Below are 17,859 nucleotides of genomic sequence, written 5' to 3' on the forward strand. Positions count from 1 at the left end.
GCACTAAAGGTTCCAGGTTCAATCCCTAGTACACCACCATAAACCAGAGCTGAGTACTGGGTCGTGCTCTGTTTGTTTGTTTGTTTGTTTAAAGAAAGGAGGAACCAATAGCCACACCTTCAGCAGCCAGGAGCGCCTGTGTCACCATGCCCTCACCTGCTCTGCTGTGGCTCCTCCGTGGGCATATGAAATGAGACATCTTTGTTGTTTAAAGGGTTTGCGTGCCCCTGCTTTCTAAAGAACTGGAGCATCGGGCATGTCTTGAATCCCACCTCCCTGGCCTTTCCCTGCTGGACCTTTTTCTTGCCGTTTTAGCAGGTGTTTGCCGTGTTTTCCAATCTGTGTTGCCTGGCCTGCTTGCCATTTGATTTCACTTTAAAGGGCGTGGGTTTTCCTGCCCTGGAAATAGACTTGTCTTTCTCATCTGCTCACCACCTGTGTTTGCAAGCACATCTTCACGTCTTGTTTGAGTAGGACGGAGTGAGCAAGAGGTGCTCTGAGCACAGTCGGGCCTCAGAAAGGAGGAGGAGGGCCAGGATGACCGCAGCTGAGCAAGGAGTAGTGAGGCCGGTGGCTAGGGATCTTGGCAGGAGAAAGGGGTGCAGACACCCCAAGTAAGCAGAGGCGTGGGTGGAGGACACTGTTGTAACAGGGAAGGAAGAGAGGGCTGCTTTGACACTTACACATGTCTCTCTCTCGCTCTGTGGCTCCTTGAACACACTGTCTGCTCCTTGGACATAGGCTCCTGTGGGCTGGGCTTGGGGAGAGGAAGTGGACATTGAAAATACATAGTGGGACTCCCCCGGACTTTGCAATATGGTGAAAGTGTGAAGCCATCACAAGGATCCCCACAGCACCAGAGACGGTGGGATCGGGGCTGGGGGTGCGGCACGTTGCCAGGGGCTTGGGACAGGCCACATCCAACTGAGAACTCTGTCCAAAAGCTGCGCCAGGGACGCAGTGAGAAGCAAGCTGCTTGGATTCAAGCCAGTAGAGAAAATCGGCCCTGCCCACCTGTTGCCTCCCTGGTACCTTCTGGAGTCCCAGGGCCTGGAGGGCCTGGGGGCCTCGGCTAGGCTTCCTCGTGGCAGAGGGAAGACGGGCAAGGAGAGAGACTGTGGCGCCTTCCTCCCAGCGGTGAAAACTTTCTTCTCTCTGAAGCTGTAGTCTTGTTTTCAGGTAGCAGTGAGCCAGACAAAAGAAGGCCTCGAGATGTTTCCTTTTGCTGATTAGAATGAGATCATCCTGGAGGTTGGGCGGTAGTACAGCGGGCTAAGCGCACATGGTGCAAAGCTCAAGGACCCGTGTAAGGATCCCGGTTCAAGCCCCCGGCTCCCCGCCTGCGGGGGGGGGGGGGGGGGAGTCCCTTCACAGGCGGTGAAGCGGGTCTGCAGATGTCTTATCTTTCTCTCCCCCTCTCTAATGAAGGTGTCTTTGACTGGCTGTGGGGGACCCAGCCTTAGTATTCAGAGTTCCACTGCCTCTGTGTGACTGCAGCCCATGGAACAGCTGCATACTCCTGTGGAAATGATCACAGGTGGTGGAGATGCAAGGACCGCTGAGCCCCCTTATTGGTTTCCCCAATGAGCCTTCCTAGAAGTCTTTACTCCATGGGAGCCTGTTTTGGTTTATTACAAGGGGGGGGGGATGCCCAAGAAGTGAGTTGACTTGGCAGGGTGTCCGCAGAGGTTAGCATCTGCCCCAGGTAAAGTCTGGGCCCTCCTGCAGGCACAGACATTTGTTCTGATGGAAAGAGCTTCCTCCAGGGCTCCGGCAGGGGGCACTGCTGAGTCAGTCCTCTCCTGATGCTGCTGAGCTTGGCTCCGTCCCAGGGAGCACTAGAATGACTGAGAAGGTGAAGGCTCCTTGGCCATGTGAGAGGCAGAGAAGCCAGAGCACCTCTCATCTCTGGCAGGAACCACCACCACCCCCTTTCATTTCATAGATGAGGAAACTGAGGCCCAGGGAAAGGGACTTGCACAAGGTCATGGGAACTAGCAGAGCCAGGAGCTGAAGCAAACTCCCCTTGAGAGCTGCTGTGCCAGGACAGAGAATCCGAGTTAGACATTATCATGGATGCCATGGACCAGGCTCTGGGCTTGAGGGGGTGGAAGACCCAGCGGTGGCAGGAGAAGACCCTCACTGGAGAAGTCTCCCAGATAATCCCAGTCCCAGGACGGGCCCTGTGAGCCAGGCGGCTACTGCACTGTTGAGAAACAGAGCAAAAAGCCTTTCAGGACTGGACTTCTGGTGGCCAGCATTCTGATACCTTCCCCTGGACCCTCCAAATCAGTGTGTGTGTAAACTCAAGGAACATGACCCTTAACTATCGAAGTGGTATAGATGGGATACACAGGACTTCCTGAAGAAGCCATGAGCCCCACCGGGTGGACTTCCTGAGGGGAACATCTCCTCATCTGGGGAGCCCCACCTCAGAACTCATGCTCACTCCACTGCACCTCGGGCCTTGGACACTTCTGCCGGGCAGCGAGGGCTGTGCAGACCCTCCTGAGGTTTCCTGTCAGTGGCCATCACAGGCAAAGAAACTGGAGTCAAGCGTCCTTAGCTAGTGGTGCCCTCAGCCCTGTCTTTCAGGACGTCTCAGAGGCCATGTTGCATAATTCTGTGGCCCTCTGGGACTCAGGGCAGGTGGCACAATCTACAATCTGGTAGTTCAGACCCCAAGTCGAAGGCCACACACAGGTAGCTCTTCAGACTCACAGTCTGCGCGGCCGTCCCGCTCTTACAGGAGGCTCTCTCTTGTCTGTCTGTCTGTGACTTAGAGGTACTCATGGATGACAGGCACTTTTACTTTGCATTTTGGTCACCACTCAGCTTCCTGCCTGAGGAGTTTCAGACTTCTGGTGTCTGTTCATGAGAAGTCACATCTGTTCTTGTTCCTCCTCCTCCTCCGGAGACAGTGCGGGCCTGCTTCCTATAAGAGGCTGCACCCAGCAAACCCAGTCAGCTCACGGAGACATGAGCGGCTCCACTTGGCGGCCTGCTGGGTCCTGGGAAGTCATGTCATAGAGCTGCACACCTTGCTGATGTGTCCCTGTGGCTGTGCTTTTTTCCAGACTGCGGTGCCTTTGTCCACAAAGGCTGTAGAGAAAATCTAGCCTCCTGTGCAAAGGTCAAGATGAAGGTAAGACATTTTCTGGCTGGGAGAGGGGCTCTGTTGGTCTTGATTTCCACCTTTGGGGTCAGCTTTGTGACCAGGATAATCAGGACATTTTTTTTTTAAACTAAAGGGTTGGTTATCTTAGTAACATGCTTGGGGACAGGGCAGAGTAAAGTGCTAGCAGAGCTTTTCCAGGTGAAATGCACATCTCTCCGTGAGTCTGATGCTTGACTGTCACTGAGGGTGGTGGTGTTCTTTTCTCCCTGTCTGCATTCTGTCCACTCCGCACACCTCTGACTTCCTCGTTGGGACCCACAAAGGTATCAGGAGGAAGTGAGGGGGCTGTGGTGTGCCACTGGGCTGGGGAGCACCAGAGTTAGACACACTCTGTCTGCCAGCACTTGGTGTCCCTGGGCCCTCACAGATGCTTCCGGTCACAGGACCCTAGAACGGGAAATGCTGGCTGTGGGCTGCTTGTGCTGGGGACTGCTGGTCTGTGTGGGCTTGGGAGCATGCACTATGCAGTGCACTATTCACCCCCAGGTGTCTTTCCTCATCAGGGGCGTGCCCCCCACACAGGGGCTCAGCAGACCAAGTTCCTCCTCACAGCCAAACTCATTTACCTGGGACAGTGGCTTGGAACTTGAATGAGTCAGAATCACAGTGGGAGAAGGGGGTTGTTCTATTTTTATTTTTTTACTTAGAATCTTTTTTTTAGATATTTTATTTACTTTATTTTTGAGAGAGATGCAGAGAGAGAAAGACACAGAGAGACACACCAGAGCCCTGCTCAGCTCTGGCTTAAGGTGGTGGGACTTTGGAGCCTCAGGCATGAGAGAACTCTTTGCATAACCATTGCGCCATGGCCGGTGCGCCGCTATGTTCCGTCGCTGGGGAGCCAGAGACGACCCGAACTGCCCCTGCGGCTCCAGACAGACTATGACCCACATAGTCAACGACGGCCACCTCTCCAGATTCAAAGGAGGTCTCAAAACTTGACATCAGGCTCAACCTGACGCTGTTGACTGGCTACGGAAGAAGGGCAAACGCTAGAAGAAGAAGAACCATTGCGCTATCTCCCCCCGCCCCCCCCGCCCCACCCTAGAAGGGGGTTGTGAAGGCAGCATACTAAGAAGTCCCCAGCTCTGGCTGATTCTGCTGCTCTAACGACCTCACTTTGGGAAGCACAGGACTGTGCAAAATTGTACACTTCTGTGCCCTGGTTCAGTTTCAGTCTGCTAATATGACTGTGGGTTTTTTTCCTTTCTTTCTTTCTTTCTTTCTTTCTTTCTTTCTTTCTTTCTTTCTTTTTACACTAATACAGTGATTTGAAAGTCCCGTTTCCTATCAGTTCGGATCCATAACTTTTTCTGGAAAACAAGAAAGTCTCCCATCCCTGCCTGGCACTGAAATCCTTGCCCTGCCCAGCTCCCTATTTCTCGACCAACTCTCTTTCCCTTTCCCATAGTCCTTCACACCCTGGCAGGGGCTGCTCTCAGCAGTCAGTGTTCACTGATGACCTGAGTGTGGCTGGTAAAATGTGGGCAGCAGACTTGCCGGCAAGCTCCAGGCGACCGGGTGCTAAGCCCCCAGGTCCTCACACCTGTTGGAATGATGGGCGACAGGTGACAGTCAGCCAGAGGGAGCTGAGTGGCTATTGCTCCTTCAGACAGGGTGTCAAGTCCCAGAACACCACACCCCTCCGCCCCAGCTCACTCCTGTCATCTGTCACCCACCTGGCCCTTATAGGTGTCTGGGTTTGTGTCTCTGATAAGCCCTGTATCTGCCGTGGCATGGACAAGATCCACTGTTGTGAGATTCCTGGGGTGGGGTGGAGGTGGGCAGGTCAGTGACTTGGGGTGCTAAGGACTGGGAGCAGGGACCCAGGATCGCCAGTAAGATCTCTTGCTATGCAGCTCTGCTGGACAGAAGAGAAATGTCAAAACTGGGTCCTCACGGGTTGCTTTTTCTTTTTCTCTCAGCAGCCCAAAGGGAGCCTCCAGGCCCACGACACATCCTCACTGCCCACGGTCATCATGAGAAACAAGCGTAAGCTCCCCTCCTCCCCCGTCTTCTTTTCTGCTGTGGCTCAGGACTGAACCATCCTTTTATAATACTCATTTGTATCCTAAGCCAAGACTTGAATGCCTAACTTGCAATAAGTCAGAGAAGGCTGTGGATCCATCAAGTAAAATCTCCACACTGTACCCTCACAAATGCTGGGTCTATTCGCTTCCAAGGCAGTGATAACCCTGGAAGCAAAAGAAAAAAAATTACCAAAAAAAAAAAAAAAAGAAATGAAGCCACATATTACACCAAAGTAAAGGACCCTGGGAGCATGGCCTTCAGGTCGTGGTGCCTGGTGGTGGAGGAGGACCTAGGCTGGGGGGTGAGTGTTTTGCAGGAAACAGAAATTTTACATATATACCAATAGCTGTCTAGTGTAAACCATTAATCCCCTCAATAAAAAATAAGCCACCTGGGAGTCGGGCTGTAGTGCAGCGGGTTAAGCGCAGATGGCGCAAAGCACAAGGACCGGCATAAGGAATCCCGGTTCGAACCCCGGCTCCCCACCTGCAGGGGAGTCGCTTCACAGGCGGTGAAGCAGGTCTGCAGGTGTCTATCTTTCTCTCCTCCTCTCTGTCTTCCCCTCCTCTCTCCATTTCTCTCTGTCCTATCCAACAGCAACAGCGGCAATAACAGCAATGACAATAGCAATAACAACAAGGGCAACAAAATGGAAAAGGGTGGCCACCTGGAGCAGTGGATTCATAGTGCAGGCCCTAAGCCCCAGAAATAACCTGGAGGCGAAAAAGGAAAAAAAAGTGTCGTGCTTTTCTCGTTGAGCAGTGAAAGCAACTGGCCAAAATATGTTCTCAAACTGTGCAGTAGAATCAAGGTGTGTGTGTGTGTGTGTCGGGGGGGGGGGGGGATGTCACAGTGTCTCTGGGGTCCCCCACCCAGAGGACAGGAGGGTGGGAATCTGCAGGTCTTCAGAAGTACACCTGATGCTGTCTGCTCCCTGCTGTCAGTCTCATTTCACTCTGAATCAGTGTGAAAGTTTCACCTGTGATGTCGTCTCACTTCCTAGGTGTACCCACCCACTCTTCTTACTCTTTAATTCCTCTTCCCAAAGTTCCTTTCCTAAACTGAAGCAGATGTCAACTAGCATCATCAATGCCCTCTTTAAAAAAAATTTTTTTTTTTTAAGTTAGAAAGACCATCTGTCATGTACTCTGCTCTGCTCCTTGCCTTCCTCTCTCCCCCTAATACATCTCGAGGTCTGAGCCCCTTCACAGAGATGTTGACGGATCTGCAAAGCTACATGGAGGTCCGTGTGTGACACGCCAGCCTTTGTTAATGGCTCTCCTTTCATCACCCCCTCATCCCTTTCCCATCTTCCGGCGTCCCTTGCTGTGGTCACGTTGTCCCCCACAGACTCTCTGCACTCTCACACACCAGGGCACCGCCATCCCCGGAAAGCTGCTGACTCCCTCTAGCTCCTGTCCGATGAGTCGGGGAGTGACGGGTGACCCCTGGACACACACATACTGTCCTGTCTTCTCCACAGCTGCTCAGCCCAAGGAGCGCCCTCGCTCTGCAGTCCTGCTGGCCGAGGAGACCACTGCCACCCCCTTGTTTGCAAACAGACGGTCTCAGCAGAGCATGTTGCTCTCCAAAAGTGTATCCATCCAGAACATTGCTGGGTAAGTGGGAGTCTGAAGGGGAAGCACAGTTGATGTCCAAGCGACAAGCGCATTACAGCCCCACCAGTTGACAGCGATTCTTTTAGAAGTGAGCGTGTGACACTGTAGGCTTGCGCAGGACCCTGTGAAGCCGACAAGAAAAGTTTGATCTCTGCCATCCTCACGCCACTGGACAGCAGGGGGCCTGGAAACACCATGACTGGGTTGTCCTGGGCTCACTGTGTGAGCAGACTCCTGTTCAGAGAACCTGAGCGCCAAAGGGTGGCTTTTAGACCAGAAGCAGCAACAGGAAAAGAACAACAGTTCTGACAGTTTCAGGTGCCACACTTGACATTCTGCAGACAAAGTGGGATTGTACTTTATTTTTCTTTTTTTATCTTTTTTATAGAAAATTACTCCCCTCTCCCCCACTAGGGTTATCACTGGGGTTCTGTGCCTGCATGATTTCTCTGTTCCTGGCACTCATTGTCTTGTTTTGGTTTGTATTTGGCTAGAGGATGAGAAAGAGAGAGAGAGAAAAAGAAACAGACTCCAGGGGTCAGGCGGTAGCTCAGCAGGTTAAGAGCACATGGCGCAAAGCACAGGGACCGGTGTAAGGATCCCGGTTCGAGCCCCCAGCTCTCCACCTGCAGGGGGGTTTGCTTCACAAGTGGTAAAGCAGGTCTGCAGGTGTCTATCTTTCTATCCCCCTATCTTCCCTTCCTCTCTTGATTTCTCTCTGTCCTCTCCTACAACAAAGACAGCACTAACAACAATAATAGTAACAACAACAACGGTAAACAACAAGGGCCACAAAAGGGAAAAAATAGCCTCCAGGAGCAGTGAATTCGTAGTGCAGGCACTGAGCCCCAGCAATAACCCTGGAGGCAAAAAAAAAAAAAAAGGAATCGGCGGTAGCTCAGCAGGTTACGGCGCAGGTGGCGCAAAGCACAAGGACCAGTCTAAGGATCCCGGTTTGAGCCCCCAGTTCCCCACCTGCAGGGGAGTCGCTTCACAGGCGGTGAAGCAGGTCTGCAGGTGTCTTGTCTTTCTCTCCCCCTCTCTGTCTTCCCCTCCTCTCTCCATGTCTCTCTGTCCTATCCAACAACGACGACATCAGTAACAACAATAATAACTACAGCAATAAAACAAGGGCAGCAGAAGGTAATACATAAATAAATATTAAATAGAAAGAAAGAAAGAAAGAAAGAAAGAAAGAAAGAAAGAAAGGGAAGGAAGGGAGGGACTCCATAGCACTGCTGCACCAATTGTGAATCTTCTCCTGTGGTGGGTGGGGTTGTGGTGCTTGATTCAAGCCCAGCTCTTACTGCATAATAGCATGTGAACTCGACCAGGGGAGCCATCTCCCAACCCCATGCTTCCCTGTTGAATCTAAATCCTGTCCTTCCTCCCCCCAAGGCAGCGAGTAACGGACACTTAGTACTTGTAGTCTCCACTCACTCATTTGCACAGAGTTCCCCTCCTGTGGGCTGCAGAGACTTTGCTGTGGGCCCAGACTGTTCAGGCCTTAGTTTTCACATGGCTGGCATAGGGCTGACTATGATGTTGGCTGTTTGGGGTAGCACACCTACCTCCACAGCAAGTAAAGAAAAAGCATCTCAAATGTAGGACTAAAACAGCTCCTGAGTCCCTCTGACCAGAGTGAGGGGGGATTCTTAGCAGGTTGTGAAATCTCTCTCATCCATATTTTCTCAGCTCTGTGCTCACTAATACTTTCTTTTCATAGAAGAAGTTTCAAGTACTTGTGGTTTGTTTCACCTTAGTAATGTCATGAGCCAATGCCCTTCTTTTTTGGAGCTTTTGTGTTGTGAAAAGTTAATTTGCAGCATGACTTGAAAGCATTGGTCTGTAAACAAAACTTTCAAGGTTGTTTTTTTTTTTTTTTTTCCCTCCAGGGTTAGTGCTGGGGCTCGCTGCCTGCAGTATGAATCCACTGCCTCTGGAGGCCATTTTTTCCCATTTTTGTTGCCCTTGTTATCATTATTGCTTTTGTTGTTGGATAGGACAGAGAAATTGAGAGAGGAGGGGGAAAGAGAGACACCTGCAGACCTGCTTCGCTGCTTGTAAATCGACCCCCCTGCAGGTGGGGAGCTGGGGGCTCGAACAGAGATCCTTATGCCGGTCCTTGTGCTTCCTGCCATGTGCTCTTAACCCGCTGCATTACTGCCTGGCCCCCAGAACTCTCAACTTTTAAGTAAGTCTCACTGCTTTTGTGGCTTACAGCTCTCACTCAGTTCTGTTCTGTGCCAGCTGGCCAGTTTGAAAAGTACCTACACGTGGCGCAAAGCGCAAGGACCGGCCTAAGGATTCTGGTTCCAGCCCCTGGCTCCCCACCTGCAGGGGTGTCACTTCACAGGCAGTGAAGCAGGTCTGCAGGTGTCTATCTTTCTCTCCTCCCCTCTGTCTTCCCCTCCTCTCTCCATTTCTCTCTGTCCTATCCAACAACAACAACTACAACAGTAAAAACAACAGGACAACAAAAAGAAAATAAATATTTAAGAAAAAGTACCAAGAATTGAGCTTATTACTAAGTACTGAAAAGGGACTGTGTAGTGGCACACACATCACCATGCACAATGTGGACCCCCCACACTGCTCACCTTAGGGGACAAGCTTCATGAGTGGGGAAGCAAGTACTTCAGGTCTCTCTCCTTCTTTATCCCCCCCCCCATTAAAATTCTCTCTGTCCTGTCCAGTAAAGAAAAAACAAACAAACAAACAGCAAGTGCTCAGTCCTCAGTTACTTAAGGAATAGAGAAAAAGGAGTTTGTAAAGGTTGGGAAGTTTCAGACAGCTCTGTCATATACAGTGTACACAGTTGAAAAGAGGAGAGAACTCCTTGCTGCCTGACGTGTAAACGCTCCCAGAGCTCAGAAAACTCAGGTCTGCAGCCTCACTCAGTGCTTCTGACCTTCGCCAGTAGTTTGTGTCCCCTCGACTGAGTATCTGACCAGAGTGACTTGTCTTCACTCAGCGGAGTGTTTCCAACAGCCGTCTCTTTCATTCTTCGGAGCCTCCCTTTTGCTCCAGCAAACCAGCTCTTGGGAGAATGTATTTGACAGCTGGTACTTTTTGTCCCCAGAGTTGGCAACGATGAGAACATGTCCAACACTTGGAAGTTCCTGTCTCACTCTACAGACTCACTCAATAAAATCAGCAAAGTCAACGAGTCAACAGAATCCCTGACGGATGAGGGTAAGAAGAGCGGGTGGTGTGGAGACACCAGCTCCGGGGACAGAAGTGCCATGGGAATAATGCTATCCTGTCCCCCTCCCTGCCTGCTCTTCCGTTGTGACTTGTCAGCAGAGCAGCAGATGCTTGTTGGAGGCCAGATTCACCCTGTTAAAGACAGCTACCTATTGGGAGGTGTCCTGACTTCAGTGCGATCACATCCCGGTGGAAACACACTTTATCCCCCTAGACTTGTGTCCACCTCCCCCCAGCTCTCTGCAGCATGTAAAGTTGTAAAGTTCCCACCGGTTCCTACTTCATGTGAGAACCGTGTCTTTGTTTTTGTTTGTGGGGTCAGGCCCTCCTACACGCACATTTTAGCTAGTCTGGGCCACGTTTTATCCATACAGAGAGACAAAGAGACAGAAACAAGTGAGATAGCACAACACTGAAGCCATGGCATTGCTCATAGAATGTCAAGATTCGAACCTGATGCATAAAGCATGACAATTAGGTACCCACTGAACTCTGTCTCCCGCCCCAGGAATCATGTCTCCTTTGATCTGTGTGGCCTCATGTCTTGAACTGCGTCACTCAGCGGGAACCGTTTCTCTCCTAGTACTATAACATGCTGCTGGTACATAAACTGTGAAGATTCCCCCACGTAAATGACAGAAATAGTTAATTCTTGCCTTGGGGAGAGTTCAGCCTCGGCTTTTTCAGAGACTGCAGACCCAAGATGCTAATATTTTGTGTGTTTGTAATTTTGAGGAGTAGGTACAGATATGAATGAAGGACAACTAATGGGAGACTTCGAGCTTGAAGCAAAGCAGTTTGAAGCAGAGTCCTGGAGTCGAATAGTGGACAGCAAGTTTCTGAAACAGCAAAAGAAAGAGGCCGTGAAACGGCAGGAAGTGATCTACGGTGAGACCCCACCCCTTGCTGCGCCTGCTCTGGCTACTGTGATGCCTGTGGCCTAGCTCTGAGCCGCTGGTTCCATGGAAAGTGGGTTTTCAAGTAGCATCTCAAAGGTTCTTCTTTAGAACTTGGAAGTAGGGGCCCCAGGCAGTGGTGCACTGGTTGAGTACATGTATGACCATCTGTAAGGACCCAGGTTCAAGCCCCAACACCCCACCTACAGGGGCCGTGAAGCAGGTCTGCAGGTATCTTTCTCCCCCTATCTGTCTCCCTTTCTCCTCTCAATTTCTCTCTGTCCTATCAAGTAAAATAGAATGGGGGGCAGGCAGTAATACAGCGGGTTAAGCACACATGATGCAAAGCATGATGCAAAGCACAAGGACCGGCTTAAGGATCCAGATCGAGCCCCCAGCTCCCCATCTGCAGGGGGGGGGGGGTGGCTTCAGAAGCAGTGAAGCAAGTCTGCAGGTGTCTTATCTTTCTCTTCCCCTCCTCTCTCCATTTCTCTCTGTCCTATCCAACAACAGTGACATCAATAACAACAATAATAATAACCACAACAACAATTTTAAAAAAAGGGGCAACAAAAGGTAAAAAAAAAAATAGCCTCCAGGAGTGGTGGATTCGTGGTGCAGGCACCAGAGCCCAGCAGTAACCCTGGAGACAAAAAAAATAACAATAATAAAATAAGAAGAAGAAACGGGGGGGGGGTGTGGCAGGAGGGGTGGATTCATGATGCAGGCACCAAGCTGCAAAATACCTTATAAGTGTTGAGCCATCATCTTGTTTCTCTTGCCCTTTATTTCCTGTAACCTTTTTTTTTCGTACGTTAGTTACCATGGATGCTTATTTATGCAACCTAGAGAGAGAGCACTCACCACAGTTCAGTCTAGTTTCTAGACAACCCACAAGGCTATTGGGGGAAGATCGAGTGTAAATCCTGAAGGGACTTTAATCCCAGGAAGCCAGTCTGGTCAGCCCCCCTTAGGCGTGGCAGGCTCAGTATGCCTGCCCGCAGATAACAGCGAGACGTGGAGGCCCCGTACTGGCAAGGGACAAAGCTGCCACCCACCCCCAGCCTCACTGAGCACTCCCCGTCCCCCCACAGAGCTGATGCAGACGGAGCTGCACCACATCCGCACGCTCAAGATCATGAGCGACGTGTACAGCCGGGGCATGATGACGGAGCTGCTGTTCGAGCAGCAGACGGTGGAGAAGCTCTTCCCCTGCCTGGACGAACTCATCAGCATCCACAGCCAGTTCTTCCAGAGGATCCTGGAGCGCAAGAAGGAGTCGCTGGTGGACAAGAGCGAGAAGAACTTCCTCATCAAGCGGATGGGGGACGTGCTGGTCAATCAGGTGAGCGGAGGGAGCTGCCCCGTCCCCTCCAGCAGGGCTGGGAAACGAGAGCCGGGCTGGGAAGTCCTGCGTCCCCATCTCGGCCCTGCTGTTATGGCGAGTTTGGGAAAGAGTCAACTCCAAAGATGTTAGCAGAGTGAAAGTTAAGGCCCAGTTTGTACAGAAGCACGGGCACTTACTCAAAGTGGGCAGAAGTCTGTGGGCTGGCACCCACCTGCTTTAAGGACCTGCTGGGATTGTGAGCAGCGGCGCTGGCCTGAGATAAGCCAGACGCAGGTTCCTTGGCAAGGAAGGCTGTTTCTGGCGTCTCATTGTGACTGATCATCTGATGGGAAACTTGGTGCATTACTATGCTTACGACAAATGGAAGTTAGAACATAATTTAAGTTTTACTTATTTTGGATAGAGACCCAGAAAAATGGTGGGGGGAGAGGGAGAGGACCTCCCCCAGCAATGTTTCACCATAGCTCAAGAAGCTTCTCCCCTGCAGGTGGGGCCTGGGGGCTTGAAGCCCCACCCCACCCCACCCCCCGTCCTTGCACACTGTAATATGTGCACTCTACCAGGTGTGCCACACCTGGCCCTTGTAGGTATCTGTTTTGAGTATCTATATCTACTATATGTCATATAGTCCACTGGTTTTTTGTTGTTGTTTTTATTTGCCACCAGGGTTATCACTGCAGCTCAGTGCCAACAGTCAAATCCACTGTTCCCAGTGGGTGGCCACTGTTTTCCTTTTTTTTTTTTTTTCTTTTTACTTCTTTTTATTATAGTTGACAGAAATTGAGGGAGAAGGAGAGACAGAGAGACACCAGCAGACCTGCCTCGCCATTTGTGAAGCTCCCCCCCTGCGTATGGGGAGCAGGGGCTCAAACTGGGTTCCTTGCACATGGTAATCCATACACCTCACTGGGTGCGCCACCACCCGGCCCCTATAATCCACTGTTTACAGTGCACAACTCAGTGTCTTTTAGTAAATACATGGGGCCTTCCAACTGTCAGCACAGTTAATATTAGGGTGTTTCCGTCATGCCCACCAGCCACCCCGGCCCATGACAACCTCCCACACCCCCTTGCTGCAGGGTCTGGTTTGCGTCACTGAGTAACAGGTCCTCCCGTCTGGCTCTCTGTCTAGAGACGGTGTTTCCAGGGCTCATCCGCACTGTAGCAGGTGCCGGTGTTTCCTTCCTCCCCGTGGCTGCCGGAGGCCCCATTTCATCATTCAGTCAGCCTCGGGTGGCTGTCTGGGCTGTTTACGCGGTGGGGCGAGTCACGCCGCCCCTAACGAGGGGCTGTGCCCACTCTCCGTGCAGGCGCACGCTTCACATCAAGGAGGGAGATTGCTGGTCACGTGACTGCTTTCGATTCTCTTCCAGAGGAGCTCCCCCACCACTTGAATCTTTGAGGGACGGACAGGGAGGCACTGTAGGGCTTGACAGATAGACCGGAAACTTCGTATCAGAGGGTCCGGTGAAGAGGCCAGGTAGTGGCGGCACATCTGGTTAAGCGCACACATTATGGTGCACAAGCCCCCGGTCCCCCACCTGCAGGGGGAAACTTCACAAGTGGTGAAGCGGGGCTGCGGGACTCTCTCTGTCTTCTCCCCTCTCTGTCTCCCCCTCTCCTCTCCATTTCTCTCTGTCTCTGTCCAATAATAAACAAAAATTAAAATTTAATTTTTTTTTTTATAAAAAAAAAGGATCTAGTGTGCCTCCTGCCTCAAGTGACAACCTGACTTCTGCACTTTTCTCTGCAGTTTTCGGGCGAGAACGCAGAACGCTTAAAGAAGACATACGGCAAGTTTTGCGGGCAGCACAACCAGTCTGTGAACTACTTCAAAGACCTGCACACCAAGGACAAGCGTTTCCAGGCGTTTGTAAAGGTACTGACGTGAACCTGAAGGTGCCCAAGGCCTCGTGCCGGTCATCTGCGTTGAAACTCCCCTGAGCCGGAACCTTCCCTCATGCTGGCTCCTGACTGTTCTTCCCTCCCTTGCAGAAGAAGATGAGTAGCTCGGTTGTGAGGCGGCTTGGAATCCCGGAGTGCATACTGCTGGTCACCCAGCGGATCACCAAGTACCCAGTTTTATTCCAGAGAATGCTGCAGTGCACCAAAGGTGAGTCCCTTGCCCCCGGCAGTTGGTGCTGGTACCCACCCACACCCCGGACCCTGGAAGAGGGCGTCACAGTCTGGAGGCTCTGAAAGAGACCCCATCCCATGTCTTACCTTAGAATACACTTTCCAGGGAGTCGGGCCGTGGCGCAGTGGGTTAAGCACAGGTGGCGCAAAACGCAAGGACCGGCCTAAGGATCCCGGTTTGAGCCCCCGGCTCCCCACCTGCAGGGGAGTCGCTTCACAGGCAGTGAAGCAGGTCTGCAGGTGTCTGTCTTTCTCTCCCCCTCTCTGTCTTCTCCTCCTCTCTCCATTTCTCTCTGTCCTATCCAATTACAACAATAAAACAGCAAGGGCAACAAAAGGCAATAAATGAGCAAACAAGTGAAGAAATAGATAAAAGAATACACTTTCCAGAGTGAGAGCCTGAAATACTACCACCAGGTAGAGAAAGTGAGTGATAGCAAGAAAGGAAAGGAAGGGCCTCCTGCTGCTTCCACCCAGAGTCCAGTCACCAGCACCAGACAGAGAGCTAAGTCCGTTAGAACACCACCTTGCAGCCCGAGACTCCACCGGACACAGGCTAACTCCCAGCACTCCTGTAGACCACAGCTGAGGACTGCTCTGGTTCTCTGTCCCAGAAAATGGGTTCGAGCCCCCACTCCCCACTTGCAGTGGGGGAAGCTTGCACAAGCCATGAAGCAGGTCTGTAGGTATCTCTTTCCCTCTCTATCTCCTCCTCCTCCTCTCAATTTCTATCTGTCCTGTTGAATAAAAAATAAACGAAAGGGGAAAAAAAGGAAAAATGCCCCCCCCCCCGAGTGGTGGATTCATAACGCAGGCAGCAAGCCCCAGCAGTATCCCCAGTGGCAGTGCAGGCAGTGGGGGAGGCAGTGGCACACGCAGTTAAGTGCACATACTACCAAGCACAAGGACCCAGGCTCGAGTCTCCACTCCCCACCTGCAGAGGGGACACTTTGCTAGTGGTGAAGCAGGTCTGCAGGTGTCTGTCTTTCTCTCTCACACTCTGTTTCCACCTCCCCTCTCAACTTCTCCCTGTCCTGTCAAATAAATAGAAAGGGGGGGAAAAAGCCACCAAGAGCAGTGGATTTGTAGCTCAGGTACCAAGCCCCAGAGAATAACCCTGGTGGCAGTAAAACCTTTTATATATATATAACAACCTGGCCACCTTACTTCTGGCTTCCTGCTAACCGGGGTGGGGGGTGCATTTCCTCCCGTCTCTACCTCCCCTCACTCCCCCTGCCACCCCCAGGGGCAGATGATGCTGTGCTTTCTCCCCAGGACCTTGCTCCTAGACGGCTAGATGCATTGTGAAAAGAGCTAGGACAACAGACCTCATGAAAAAGCTCGTCACTCACCTTCCTCCCTCCCTAACAACGCTTGCCTTTGGTTCCTTCCGTGTTTGATGTGGTGCCAGGAAATGAACCCAGGACCTCACGTGTGTGGGCCTCAGGGTTTGAACCCAAGCCTCACGTGTGGCCAGGCATATGCTCTACCTACAGAACTCTCTCCTGGCCCCTCCTACTTCCTTTCTTCTGTCACTGCGTTATGGCTGGAACTCGGTGCCTGCACGACTCCCGGCATCCATTTCCCCCTTATCGCTAGTGGGTGAAAGAGGGAGGGAGGGAGAGAGACAGAAGGGAAAATACCACAGCACCCCTCCACCACTCACGAAGCTCCCCATCCCGCCCGTCCCCACGGGTGCTCATGTGTGGCAACTGGGGGCTTGAACCCCGGTCCTTGTACTGTGTAAGCCCCCTGCCAGCCTCCCCTCCCCTTCTCCATTTAGGATATAGCTTAGAGGTGTAATATAATTGAAAATGCCTCGCTTTCTTTAAACCACACCCCGAGAGAGACAGGCTTGTGGGCTTTGACGATGACATCACTTCTGCTCTTTTAGGAGGAAGGATCACAGAGGGGAAAGGATGGTGAGAGGGCGTCGGGGAGGAGGAGGCAGGGTCCCTCACAAACAGCCATTCTCTCCCTCTTAAGACAATGAAGCAGAGCAGGAAGACCTGGCCCAGTCGCTGAGCCTGGTGAAGGACGTGATTGGGGCTGTGGACAGCAAAGTGGCAAGTTACGAGAAGAAAGTACGTCTGAATGAGATTTACATGAAGACGGACAGCAAGTCGATCATGAGGATGAAGAGTGGCCAGATGTTCGCCAAGGAGGACCTGAAGCGGAAGAAGCTGGTGCGAGACGGGAGTGTGTTTCTGAAGAACGCGGCGGGGAGGTTGAAAGGTGAGACCCGAGAGAAGAGGGCGGCCCAGGGCCCGGGGCAGCGGGAGCACTGTGCTCCCCCCTAAATGGGGCCGGTTTGAGAGAGGTTACAGAGTCCGAGAAGATTCCGTAAGACAACCAGGAATGATGCAGTCAGGATAGTTGGGGGCTTTAGCAGCAGAAGCTGACAGAGGGGCAGCAAGTGTGGGGTCAGACCTCCTGAGAAACAGCCGGGTGTGAGGGAGACACCACCCATTGGACAAGTCTCGGTGCCTGTCGAGAAGAGCCGTCAGAGGGACAGTCACTCCTGAGACCTTAGAGGAACAGGACTCACCTCAGCTGGATCTCTTATTAAACGACGCTGTGCCTGTCTCTCTACAAGATTAGAGATGACAGTAAGAGAGATCGTAAAAGACAGTTACCCCCCCCCACACACACACACACACACACTTGGTCCTAAGTGCCACTTGCAAATCATCAACTTCATTATATTGAAGCTGGGAAGGTTTTTTGTTTTGTTTTTTTATATCCACCTGTGCCTCTGATTTTTGTTTGAATTGTCTTCATCACTCCTCAGAGGGCAGCTCAGACATCTTCCCAGCAGGAGGTAGCCTCTTCCCTGGTCCCTGCAGTCAGTCTGGGCCACATGAGCGGCTCTGAGCTCAGAGCACACCTGCCATAGAGACGCCCCCACCCTCACCCCAGCTGGTGAAGACACAGAGTCACTCTAAGAGGGCAGGGCACAGAGGGAGGGTGCGGACAGACAGGGCAGGTAGGCATAAGTCTGGAAGTCAGAGGGTCCCCTTGCAGGCCAAGTGTCACAGGGACCATGTTCTCAATAGGAGGGGGCAGCTGGCCCTGTTGATGGGATGGGGGGAAGGGTTCAATAGGAAGGCGTCTGCGCAAGGCAGCAGTGAATCAGATTGCAGAGTGGAGGGCTGGAGAGACTGAACACAGAGGGGACAGAATCCCCAGTGCAGTTAGGGATCCAACTGGCCCTGAAGAGGAAGGGCAGAAACACCCCCCAACCAGCCTAGCATCTCCTGCCCCACCACACAGCTGACCGAGGCGATCCCCAGGCCTTCTCCCCCAGGCCTAGTCCTGCAGCTCTGTGATGTTCTGGAATCTCCCACGCAGCCATGTGAAGGCTCTTGCAGGCAGATCACACTTGAGAAATGCCCGCCCCCTCTCAGGCAGACCTGAGCCTCCCCAAGCTGGTTCTTTGCACCT

General features: G+C 52.1%; 1 protein-coding gene across 14 annotated transcripts in view; it reads left to right on the forward strand.

Moving 5' to 3' along the window:
• The window catches only part of AKAP13 (A-kinase anchoring protein 13), a 323,919-nt gene that overhangs the window by 290,464 nt on the left and 15,596 nt on the right, over window positions 1-17,859 (forward strand). For 11 of the 14 annotated variants that reach the window (XR_009546608.1, XM_060179361.1, XM_060179364.1 and 8 more), the window contains 9 exons: window positions 3,078-3,145; window positions 5,104-5,170; window positions 6,693-6,828; window positions 9,911-10,023; window positions 10,771-10,923; window positions 12,026-12,276; window positions 14,033-14,158; window positions 14,275-14,392; window positions 16,402-16,650. Coding sequence is in view for 13 of the 14 variants with exons in the window: in XM_060179361.1 (XP_060035344.1) it covers window positions 3,078-3,145; window positions 5,104-5,170; window positions 6,693-6,828; window positions 9,911-10,023; window positions 10,771-10,923; window positions 12,026-12,276; window positions 14,033-14,158; window positions 14,275-14,392; window positions 16,402-16,650 (1,281 nt within the window). In the remaining variant the exon portion in view is untranslated. The remainder of the gene's footprint in view (window positions 1-3,077; window positions 3,146-5,103; window positions 5,171-6,692; window positions 6,829-9,910; window positions 10,024-10,770; window positions 10,924-12,025; window positions 12,277-14,032; window positions 14,159-14,274; window positions 14,393-16,401; window positions 16,651-17,859) is intronic. The other 3 variants (XM_060179365.1, XM_060179370.1, XM_060179363.1) reach the window with 2 other exon arrangements.

Source organism: Erinaceus europaeus, chromosome 20, assembly GCF_950295315.1.
Source record: "Erinaceus europaeus chromosome 20, mEriEur2.1, whole genome shotgun sequence".
NCBI lineage: Eukaryota > Metazoa > Chordata > Mammalia > Eulipotyphla > Erinaceidae > Erinaceus > Erinaceus europaeus.